Genomic DNA, 12,210 nt, shown 5'->3' on the forward strand with positions numbered 1-12,210 from the left:
CTCCCGACACGATGTTTGCTATTTTACAAAACTTCCACGGTTACACCTCTTCCTTCCCCGTTCAGCACTGAACATGTTTAAGGAAGACAGAAGCCTGCAAAGACAGAGCAGGCTGGCTGCGCGGCACAGCCAAGGGAAAATTAACCTGCTCTTTAATTAGTGTTTTATTGAAGTTTCTGCGGACAAAAGCTGGGACGCTGTGTCTGTAGAACTCAGCAGCTTAAGCCCCTTAATACTAAATTATTAGTTGGATATTTAACAGCGTTTGTGCTAGCAGTGGCAACTCACTGGCTAGGTAAGGCTAAGTACTCAAAAGTAAGTTCAGTAAGTATCTAGCGAAGGAAGAACGTACTTTGAGTACGACATCCGTTGTTCTAAGAGCTGTTCGCTTTATTCCGTTTGGGAGCAAGCTCAAACGTGTCTGCGCTTTAGCTGTCAATGAACCTGCTCTCCTGCACTTGGAATTAAAAAGGCTTGGCTCTGGCAGGGCAGATGCAGAAAGCCTTGACAGGGCAATTTAGGATGCTGCCAGCCCCTGCTGCTGAAACTCATTACCCCTGTGCCCGTGTCAGGGAAACGGAGGGTGCAAGCAGCCACCCTTCAGCGCAGGGGCCAGGCTTTAGACTGAAGCCGACAGTGAAGATCCATGTGGCACTGAGAGCGCTGCGTGTGGGCAATGGAATGCCTGGGGTGGAAACCATCAGCAGAACGGGCAGGGTGAAGTGCAGGCACCAGTAACTTGTAGTTCTACTGTGTTTTGTTTGACTGCTACAATCAGAACGCACTTAATTATGTTAAGATGGTTCTGCACATCTTTCACATCAGATATGGAGGTGGTCAAGTTCAATTTAGATTTGCTTTCACTCTGCATGTCACACTTGATTGCTCATCCGCACTGGCGAGGTGGTTTCCAAAACCAAACAGACAGGAAAGCATGATGCTGTAGCTTTTTGGTACGCTGAAACTATAGTAAAATGACATCATCTAACCTGGGCAGCAAGAACAGAGAAGGCAGCTCAGAGCATCCAAGAATTTGGTGAAGTTTTAAAGAAATACCCAAAATAAATAGCTGGGACCATTAAGGAATGTGTAGTATTTCTCCTGTATATGTTTGGTGAAAGTATTTTCCTTACCCACAGCACAGAAGCAGCACCCAGGAGTGGCACCTGCTCAGCATGCCTCAATTCCAACTTCATTAAAGGCCCCGCGTTGTGCCAAGCTTTTTCCTACCTGGTCTCGGTGAGACCACCGCTCATGACCGGCCTTGAAGTGTCATCACTAACACCAGGATTCCCTTTTGGTTTCTCCTGCTGTTCGGAACCGGTACCACTGACGCAAGCAGTGATGCTGAGTGCACCAGACAGACCTGACTGCTCTGGACTCTCACAGCCCTCTTCTACCTCGGTTGTACAACAGGTAAAGAGTTCTCGAATTAAAGTACATTTTAAAGCTTTATTGGTCTAAATAAAAAAAGTACAAAACATTTTTACAACAGAACCTGCTTATTTTTCTGCGATTTAGCAACAGCAAGGGAATAGGCTCTTTGCACGCAGAACTGAGGACGCACACGAGCCGCTGACCTCTATGCCAGGCCTTCACCTTCCGGAACGCAGGCTTCGGCTCCGTGAGATACCTAAGGTGCTGCAGGGGCTGCAGTCTTCTGACACAGCCTGGCCAGCAGTCCAGCCATTTGTAACAGAGAGTTCACACCTTCTGCTACCTTCATGTGAGTGTACCCGATTTCCTGGTGAGAGAGACATGATAAAAACTTCTTTCTCCCTCAGTCTACGTGTAGGATGGTTCCTGACTGAATATAACACATCCTTTCCTGCTAAAAGACCAACTCCAGAGTCACTCGAATTTAAGAGAAGTGTATCTTCTCAGGTAGACCAACTAAAATGCTTTTTTTTTTTTCTTCTTTTTTAAATCAAAGCCTGTATTTTCCCACTTCCTTTGTGTAAGGAGCAAGGTGTGTATATTTGAGGACAGGCTTTAAATCTGAAGAGTGATTCCATTACACCAGTTTACCATTTGTCAACTGGTTGTTAATATAATTTAATATTTTACTATCTACCAGACTAGAATCAAGTATGCACTTGAAGAAAGTTCTCAAGGAGTTATCTGAGGCTTAGATGTAAATAATAAATTCAGCCAGCATTACACTTGTTATTAATTCTGTTTGATCACTGAAGTGACTTTTGGCACTTCTACAGGTGGTTGGACGTTAAACTTCAAGTGGCTGTTCTTACTGACAAACTGATGATACAAAAAAATAATTCTTTTGCATTAATATAGAATCATAGAACCAAAGAATGGTTTGGGTTGGAAGGGACCTCAAAGATCATCTAGTTCCAACCCCCCTGTCATGCGCAGGGACACCTTCCACTACACCAGGTTGCTCAAAGCCTCATCCAACCTGGCCTTGAACACTTCCAGGGATGGGGCAGCCACAACTTCTCTGGGCAACCTGTGCCAATGCCTCACCACCTTCTGAGTGAAAAATTTCTTCCTTGTATCGAATCTAAATCTCCCCTCTTTCAGTTTAAAGCCATTGCCCCTTGTCCTATCACTACACGCCCTTGTAAATAGCAAAATATATAGCAAATCTCGAAAAGAAAACCCTGAGGCTGCCCCTGCATTAGGGATCACATCCTCTTCTAAAAAAAGCCCAAAAGAGCCCACCAGGAACTACGTCAGTACTAACCTTGATAAATTCCAGTTTCAGATATTCTGGCATTTGAAAGGTTTTACACACACGGAAGATGTTGCCGATCACATCTTCTGGAGAGTATCCAAGTCGCCACAGGTGGGCAAGAATCTGCAGGCAAGAGTAATCCCTCATTTATCTGCAAAACTTACCAGGTGAGTCGAGTATATTCACTTTTGGAACAGCTGTATATAACTACTGGAACTGTACGTACTATTTATCAAATGACTCAACCTCAATTGTTTAGCAAGTAATTTCAATGCAACTTGGTTTTTGGCTTGTTGGCTCATTCATCTGAACAGACACCCCGCAAGAAAAGGAATTAATTCATCAACTCATCTGCATAATATTGCCCTTATCTTAAAAAAAACCAACACACACTGTGAATTCTTCAAAACAAACAAGAATTCTGTAGAGAAAAAGGGTCTGTCTGTGCAGACACAACACATGAGAACCAACCTTGTATGCTTCATCAATATTTGCATTTATGCAGTGTTGTATCATTTCTTTCACAAGCAGAGGATGAGGCTCGTCACATACCTATGTCAAAGAGAAACATTATACTTCAAAATATTAGAAGACTGCATTAAATCTCTGGTATTTTCACCAAGCTTCTCTACAGCTGAAGTACTGAATCAGGCACATTCTGTAATTGAGATAAAATTTTAAGTGATATGACTTTTCTGGTGAAAATTCCCAGCAGTTACGTAATTTGTGTGCCTTGAGAGAGCTGGAAAGCCACAAAGTCTCAGGTGTGCCATTAGGGACGGCTCGTGCTCTCCCTTTTCAAAAGACACACGTGCTTTTTAACAGCCTAATGCTGGCTTTGCTACGTACCTATTTTGCTACAGACGTAATTTGCTGTCTGCAAACAGGCAAAGCACATTCAAAGGCTTAGATGTCTGACCGAAGGTCTCAGGCAGCCGTAGTGCGAAACTTCCAGCATCACTGGTTTACAACACTATTACTAACCTTAAAGACATTTTCACTGTTTATAAAGCCAAATCCAGAATACGTAGACTGTAAGTTGTTCAATGCCTGTGAAAGAAAAAAAAAGACTTCATTTTATCGCTCCCCTCCTGAGGATGAAATACACTTTTCAGAAAATGATGCCAAATAAGCAGTTTACAATTAAGCAACAGAGTAAATGGCAAATGTATGCAGATTTTGTTCCTTCCCACAAATCTGGTATCCAGCTCCCACCAATTCACTTTTAAGGAGCAGATAACACCTTTAAACATCACAAAACCAAATAGTTTAGTTACTCCTGTGCCACAGGCCATATCCCCTTTGCTTTACCTCTCCAAAGATAAATCCTTGAGAGTCACAATTCAAAGGGGTTTAAACAGAAGCCTTTGTTTCATTGCCTTTCTTCTTTTACCTGTCTCATATCTCCTTGGGCTGTGAATATAATGGCTTCTAGTCCATCATCTGTGTAAGGTACATCCTCTTTCTCAACAATTTTCAGTAGTCTTGCAAGGATTTGTGAATCCGTCAGCTTGGTGTAACGCAGCACTGCGCACCGCGACTGAATAGGTTCTAAGGACAGAGGTGTGTAATTAGCATTTCCCTCTTTTCTCAAAAAAAAACCACTCACATTTGTTTTCATCTTGGAAGGAGCTACCTCAGTTTCCAACTCTTCATTTGTACTCTTTTAAAGAAAAAGAACATGTCAGCTCCAGACTGAACTTGGCATCTCCTTAAGCATTTGCAATTGTTACAGTCCTTCACTTGATCCCAAACGTGCTACTTGAGTTTTCCCAGATTTCTGCAAATATATATGAAGCTCAGCTTCTTCTGTTCTCTTGGTTTTCTGAATGTGTATGTTTATCATGCCATTTTAACAGACCAACAAGAAAAGTCTGAAGGTCTACAATGGGTTTGCCTATAGGCAAACCTGAAGCAGAAAGGACAACGAAAGGGGTTCAATACTCAGTAAACAACACATCAAACATCCTGAAGTGTAGCAGAGTTGGACGGAGATTAAGCTCAAAGCATGAGAAGACAGCTGCTGCGGTCACACATAGCTCTATCCATCAAGAACAGCTGTTCAGAGGATTCACTGGCTACACAAAGATACTCTTCTTTTATCAACTGGACATACAGGTGGTTTGATTTTTCAGAAGCACCGTGGTTTCTCGTGACAAGCAGGTCCAAGGTATTTCTGAAAAGAGCCCTGGAAGTTAGCCATTAGTATGGAGAACACACAACAAAAACACCCAGGGACTAGCAGCACTTTACCTATGATTTTGTCAGAGGCATTGCACGCAAGTGCGAAGCGCGTTGTTTTGGAATAAATTTCCATTGTTCTTCTCAACGCTTGCTGTGCTCCATCTGTCATGCTGAGGGAGAAAAGGAGTTAGGACAGATTCTGCTCTTCACTGACTTACAGGTGCAGCCCAATAGCTAATTTTAGACAAGCTTCAGAGTTTACTGACATTGGACAGTGCTTTGTGAATTACCTGATATTCTGGCTTGGTAAACTAAGCAGCTTTTTCTAGTCATGTGAACAAATCATCCTGCAATGCAGGTAGTCACCAAGATCTCAATAAAACTAACACACAAAATTAAAGCATTAATACTCTGAAGCATTAATTAAAGCATTAATACTCTGCTAAGAATACTACTACTTATATGCAGATAGAGTAGAATGTCCTGTTTTCATCCAGAGAAATTGTCTACATGAGCCAGACTCTTTCCAAAGAGAAAGAACCAGTGCACTGGAAGAAGCTATTTTACATCCAGCTAAATCCCAAAGTCTTTCACCCCAATATTCAGCATCTTCTCTGAAGCAATGATCTCTGCTTGATATAAGTAATCTCACAAGAACAGCATTCAGTGTGTATTTTTTTCCTCCCAAATTATTTTTGATATCCTGATAGAAGCATCTAAGGCCGTCCAAGACAGTAGCTCCGCAGACAGGACCGACACAACACATTTCACACGGTAGCTGAGGTTAAGAAAAAAACAACGTACCTGTCTGCTTCATCAAGGATTATTATTTTATGCCGACCTTTTGGAAGTGTGACCTTTTGCTGGGCAAACATTTTGATTTTGTTTCTCACAACATCAATGCCTCTGGAACAACAGTTCAAGTGATTCATGATCAGTTAGGTGAGATAACATAATAGATTTTATTCAGCAGCCACAGTGGCTGAAGCACTCCTGAGCTCCCAGTTCTCCTGCTGTTTGCTCTCGCCCCTTCAGCTGTGCCAGTGTAACTGTTATGCAGCCACGTTGTAAGCCAGACTCCCTAACTGATTCAGATTTGAACACCAATAATCCTCAGTTTTGGAAAAAATAATTTAACAGTAGCAGTATATATATTTACATAATCAGTAACCCTATTTGCAATACTTTCACAAAATGACTTATATTTTCCAAAAGGTAGGAGTAATAAACAAACAAGGGCAGAAGCACTTAAAACTGCTTTGCTGTTTTGCCAGTGCCCCACACAGCTACATCCACAGACCCAGCTATAACTCCAAGAGTTTAAGAAAAAGAGCTGGATAGACTGCATCATTTTAGCACAACACCAACACTTTCCTAGACAGAGTCCCAACACTGACTTACTTTTAAAAAGAAAGGATTTTACTTTTTTGTTCTGTTTAGAAAACAAATGTTGTGATTCTATAGCTCTTCCATAACTGATGTTAACAAAGGCAGGTAAAATGCATTGTATTCATAAACAACCCTCCAGGAAATGTCCTCAGAACACTTCAGGACAGGTCTGCTGCTGAACTTGGGAAATACAATTATCCCTGAGTGCCTGACCCTTAGGGTAGAACCAGTGTCCTCTACATACCTAACACCCTTATCCTACATTTTCATCCCCAACTGCCCTTAAAGCCCTGATTTCTACCACTTCACTTTTTTTGCTAAACACTGAAGAGATTCACTACAACTTGCTCAATTTTCATTCTTACGAGGATCTTCATGAATGCAGAAAGCTTAGCTCTTTAAAGTAAATTCAAGAAAACAGTGCCATTATGGATCTGTTTCTGTTTTTCTGCACAAAAATATCTATCAAATTGATAAAACAACAAGTAATAATATCTATTTGATAGCTGGACACCAAAGATTGCCTGCCTTTTAGTTAGAAAAACTGCATTAAAATAAGTTCTAGAGGCCTTAATTTAGCAGTAAGCCTATCAAGCCAGCCTGAGTGGAACTAAAAATAAAAATGGATATTTGCTTCTTCCTTAAAAGTTTAATAAGGTTTATTCATTCTCACCTGTCATTTGAGGCATTCAGCTCCAAAACAGCATCCTTTAATGCAGGACCAAGCAGAGCACGAGCCAAGCAGAGGATACTGGTGGTTTTTCCTGTTCCTGGGGGCCCCTAGAAATGTAAAAACGCGGCAATTGCTGGTAAGTTTAACGTTATTTTCCAAGCTGTACTCTCTACAATGCTCCCCAGTCACGAAAAACACTGCACCAGAGGAGCTGCAGAGAGAACACCTGACTAGAGGCTGCCAGAGTTCAAGATCCTGCCTCCAACCAAGGAGAGAAACACTGTAGGGAGAAGCTCAAGACATGCCTCAATAGGCACCTAAGGGCCAAGTTAGTTTTCACCAGAAGGTTGTTTTTTCCCTTGTGTATTCTCCCAAGAGCAGTGCTCCGTGACCACACAATCAACCTCTCTCTTGCCAGTACATTCAGGCACAATAAATACAAATCTATACTGGGAGGCTATTGTAGCTGGATCTCAGAAGCCAGGGTCAATGCAGTGAAATACAGTACAACACAGTAATACTTACAGCAATGATAATATTTGGTACATTCCCCTCTTTTGCAAAGACCTAAGAAAGAATAACAATAAAAAATTATATAAGAAAGAGTGGGAACAAATAGTTTCCAATTCTATTTTAAGCGTAAGAAACAGCTACCATTTCTTTTTGCCCTCCTGCTTTCATTTTTTTTTTAACTTTGCTGCTTTTTTTTTTTTTAGTTGAACTGTTAGAAGTCAGTCTCTAGAATAACATGGAAAAACTTAAAAGCACTTAATTCCACAGGTCTTTAGTACTCTTGCCTTCTCTTTGCATCTGTTTTAATTGTATGTCTGCTAGTATAAGCTTTCTGTTAACAAATACTGTGCTCACAATCTAATTTGTCAAGGTATATATTTTTCTTCCATGAAAACATTTTATTTGTGTTTCTTTCAGTTGTTATTTAAATTATATTTATTCATTGAAACGATATTATTATAACATCTACAAATTTTCCAGGTTGTATCAAACCAGGGCCAATTTAAACAACAGGCCAATTCAAGACGGTGTATTTCCTTAGAAGACCAAACATATCCTAAAACGTGCGATTTCTAAAGTAAATCAGAAAGTTCTTTCCACATACTCAAGTATGGATGTAAAAATACAAAAGCGCTTTTGTTGGTCTGTGGATCTATGCAGAATTACATTTTTTGACCTAAGCCCTAAAAAAACCAACGGGACAGCCAGCTACGCACCTCCAACCTGCTCACAGTATCTTCATTTCCAACTATTTCACACAGTTTCATGGGTCTGTATTTTTCCACCCTGTAAAAGTAAAACCCCACACGCTTCAGCACATCTGAGGGAACTCTAACAGTGCTTCCCGCTGACAGAAAAGGAGGATTATATGAGGGGACACGGGACAAAGGTGACTTGATGTGCTTTTAGCGCGAAAGGCGCAGGGTCCCCGCTCACAGCGTTCCACAACACTAATTCCCGAAAGGCTGTTTTACTTCCATTAGCATAAAAAAAGGAAGAAACACGGGCCCAACGCAGACAAGGGCTGGTTGCCTCAGTTTGCTCCCAGGGCAAGGAGAGACGCGCTCTCTCACGGCTAACACAGAGCAGGTTATGCCGCTGGCAAGCCCTCGCCGCTGCCAGGCCCCTCCGCTCCCCAGCCCCAGCTCCTGCAGCTCGGCGGAGGCGGGGAGAAGCCCCTCCGCGCCCCAGCCCGCCCGCGGACCGGGCCAGGCCGCCATGCGAACGCAGCCTCCGCGGCGCGGCGCGGCGCCACCCCGCCACTTCCCGCCACCGGCGCGCCCCGCCCCCTGCTCTCCCATAGGCTACGCCACGGCAAGCCCCGCCCCCCGAGCGCTCTGCACCAATGGCCGCGCGCCTCCGGCCCTTCCTCCCGCCCCCGGCTCCCCCTCGCAGCGCTCCATGGCCGCCTCCGGCCCGCGCAGGCCGCGGCGCCCCCGCCGCTCACCAGGGCAGCTCGTGATGGCCGCCGCTGGCGGCGGGCGCGGCCCCCGGGGGGCCGGCGGGTCCCCGCTTCCCTCCTGCCGCGGGCCCGGCCCTCTCATCCTCCACGGCCTCCACCTCCACCTCCATCGCGGCGGCTGCCGGCCCGCTCCGGCCCGCGTCTCCCCGCCGCCTCCGCGAGGGGAGGGCCGCGCTGCCGGGCCCGCCTCGCGGGGCGGGACGGCGGGGGCTGGCGGGCCGGGGCCTTCCCTGCTCTCCGCCGGCCCCGGCGGCTTCCGCAGCTCCGAGAGGCCGCTGAGGGGGGGCGGCGGGGCGGGGCCGGGCTGTGCCGAGGAGGGACCGGCGGCTGGTGGTGGGGCCGCTCACGGCGGGGCTGGGTGAGCTCGTGCTCGGCTGGTCGGTCTGGCTGCTTTTCCTGCCTTGCTAACCGGTGAAGTGTTAAGATAATTCATAAAAGCAGTAATAGGCTTGAACTTCAGGAGTCGAAACCTTTGTTTGTTCTTCTAGCGACCTTTATTTCCCTCTGTAAAGTGAAAACAATGAAAGACGCATCGCAAAATGCTGTAAGTCATGTTACAATGAAGGGGGGTGGTTCTGGTGCTGCCGTTGGAATTTGGGTATCAGCGCTGCTTTTAAACCTCAGCAGTTACTGGTTCCTTGGTACATCTTTGAGCTCTGCTTGTGCTCCACGTAACCAAAGACGTTTGTGTTCGTTCAGCGAGCAGAGGGTCTGCCCTTCAGTCTGGGCTCTGCTTCTTGGGAAGTGTTTCTAATGTAAGGTTGGTGTGAGGCAGGAACTTGGAAATCATCCTATCTGAAGCCCTGTGTGAGCGGTGATGCTCTTCTAAGGGAGTAACTTCCTGTCACTCGCTACAACGTTTGCGTTCCAGCGTTACTATCGGCGCCTGGTACTTGGTGTTTTGCTGTTGGCACGGGAATGTTTGCAGATGAGGGCATCGCCTTCAGCCTGTGGCCTAACAGCGATGGAGTTTGAGTTTCTTGTAAAGCTCTAAAACTCTGGAGGGTGAAGTTTCCGTTGCGCAAAGTGCAGTCTCATATCTGAGTTTTTATATAGGCAGGGTGGTCAGGGCCTTAATCTTGTTTTGCGTTTTTTTATCTTAATAGCTGTACATGATTCCTGGTGGGTTTAGGTTAAGCATTATGTAAGGGTGAAATTGTATGTGGTCTGCAGCCTTTTCATGTCTGGCTGAATTAACTGCAGATTAACTTCATCTCCATTGGAGGTAAAGTAGAAAATTAAGTAACGACATAATTATGTGGCAACTGAGGGTGAGACAGTTGGCATTTTCTCCTTTTTCAGACTGTTCCTAGCACATATACCAGATGAATACATTGTTCCCATAATACCTCAAACTGTGTTACTCTCATCTTTGGATTGAACTTACTGCTGTACTCAACAAAACCCGATATGAGAGTGAAACACTGCAGCTACATACAGCACTACTGGTCATAAAAGTCTGTCACTACAACACACTGGACATACTTTGGTTTCTTGCCAAATTAAACAGTTGTTATGCTCTTAGGAAGTACCAGCCTCTAGATAAGATATAATTTTCCTGGCCAGCGTTAATTCTCTCACTGTATGTGCAGGATTGCTGCTGATAAGCACCCACAGGACAGTAAGAAAGGCTATTCATAAGAATTGTTGCCGAGAGCCTGATGACAGATTTTGTGATATGTTTTCTGCGACCCAGGTGCAGTGTGTTTCTCTGGAGCACAGTCTTAAGTGCTGCAGCCTCTGTGTAAGCAGTAACTTCTCACTTATCCATGCTGGTTCTGTTTACCAAACATGGAACAAGTATTTATTGAGGGCACAGCAATATTGATAGGAATGTGCGGCAGGTGGATAGGCAGAGTTGAACTGGAAGTTTTACAACTCCTCCGTCCCAAAATGTGAACTTTTTTAGTTGCAGTCTGTCTGTTGAGATCACAGGATACATCCAGGATAAAATGAATACCAAATTCAGTGCTGAAATGCCAGAACTCTTTTGATGTGTCGTCAACAGTGCCTGAATACACATGCATGCAGTAGATGTACTGTATTATCCTAAAAGGAGAATAACCCTGAATTTAAGATTATTCTTTCTGACCTATCTCCCTCCCACCCAAAAGATATCTCGAAAAAGCTTACCAAGTATGTGATCAGTACAGAGTACAGATAAAGGCTTTTTGCTAATGATTCAGTTAGCAAAGGGGATGCTCCTCTTGGGTGTATTCAGACAGCATCTACTACTAGTAATGGACATCACCATCAAAGAAATAAATACTGATCTTGTGGTCATCCCAGGAGCAAGGAAGTCACAGCAGCAGGTGCTTGATGTAGGGAACAAGTCCTTTAAAGACCATACGGAGGCTCTTCTCCGATCAGCTCCAGTCAAGGGCTCATGCTCTAGCCACTGCAGGGAAACTAAAGCCCAACGCAACAGGTTTTGTCAGGGGGTTGGTTAAATGCAGAAGTCGTGGCAAAATAATTGCTGTTTTGCATGCTGTGGTTTGTGAAACTGGGGATATCTGGTTTTGAGTTTGCACAAGAAGTTGAAATTAGTGAAGACATTAGAAGTGGAGCAGTAGCTGAAGGCAACACGGAGCAACAGTGATGAAATGGTGATGGGAGATAAGAGGTGTAAAGTCTGGAAGGTGACAGAAGTTAAAGAAAAGAAACTAACTCTAGGCAGTCATTAGTGAAAAGTATGTATCTGTACTGCATATTCAGTACAGGTGAGCAACAAAAAAATTCTTATATACTGTGGTTTTGGGAGGGAGGGGAGAACTGTTTAGTATTCAAGTCAGCTTACCATTATTGTTAGGGCTAACACTAATCTGTGTTATCCAGCAGGTCTGAAAGGGCAGAGGCCGAGCCTTTAAATGGCAGTATTAGGAGTACGGAGTTCCCTCGGCCGCAGTCGCAGGTACAGCTGTCACCTCCCTCGCAGCGTGCTGGTGTTCAGCAGCCACAAGTAGGTCACGTAGCACAGATGGCCTCGCTGCCAGGGAGGTGCGGAGCCTGCAGTCCCCTCTGAGGCTGTTCCCTTTTCGCCCGCTCTCCCTTTCTGGCATTTACGTTGGAGACAGTGGAATGAATTCTGCTGCTGCCAACCGTTGTATCTTGTGTTCGCTGAGGCCGAAAGCGTGAAGCAAAGCTGGTGCAGGCAGCAGGAGTGAAAGTTGTGACGGGGTGGTTAGAAGGGAGGCTGGGCTGGTGTTGTATGAAATAGGGCATCACCATATCAGGGGGTTTCACGGGCTTGACGTGTCTGCACCCAGACTGACAGAGGCCCTGATTCCTGCAGAG

General features: G+C 44.7%; 1 protein-coding gene across 1 annotated transcript; it reads right to left on the reverse strand.

Annotated features, from left to right (window-relative positions):
* Nucleotides 1-1,633: 1,633 nt before the first annotated feature.
* Nucleotides 1,634-9,026, reverse strand: RFC2 (replication factor C subunit 2). The gene is made up of 11 exons (XM_086624892.1): nt 8,902-9,026; nt 8,171-8,240; nt 7,467-7,508; nt 6,942-7,048; nt 5,684-5,785; nt 4,949-5,049; nt 4,089-4,246; nt 3,680-3,745; nt 3,167-3,247; nt 2,705-2,818; nt 1,634-1,744 (listed from the first exon to the last, which is right to left on the reverse strand). The coding sequence occupies exons 1-11, from the start codon at nt 9,024-9,026 to the stop codon at nt 1,634-1,636; spliced, it is 1,077 nt and encodes a 358-aa protein (XP_086481018.1).
* Between the last annotated feature and the right edge of the window lie 3,184 nt (nt 9,027-12,210).

The sequence above is a fragment of the Tauraco erythrolophus genome, chromosome 21 (genome assembly GCF_009769465.1).
Source record: "Tauraco erythrolophus isolate bTauEry1 chromosome 21, bTauEry1.pri, whole genome shotgun sequence".
NCBI lineage: Eukaryota > Metazoa > Chordata > Aves > Musophagiformes > Musophagidae > Tauraco > Tauraco erythrolophus.

Bases quoted from the DNA above. Each gene is read 5' to 3' on its own strand.
- RFC2 (XM_086624892.1), bottom strand. From the start codon at position 9,026: ATGGAGGTGGAGGTGGAGGCCGTGGAGGATGAGAGGGCCGGGCCCGCG. The intron at 8,241-8,901 runs GTGAGCGGCGGG...TTACTTTTACAG, and splicing joins GGCCATCACGAGCTGCCCTG to GGTGGAAAAATACAGACCCA. The intron at 5,786-6,941 runs GTGAGAATGAAT...CTGTTGTTCCAG, and splicing joins CTGAATGCCTCAAATGACAG to AGGCATTGATGTTGTGAGAA.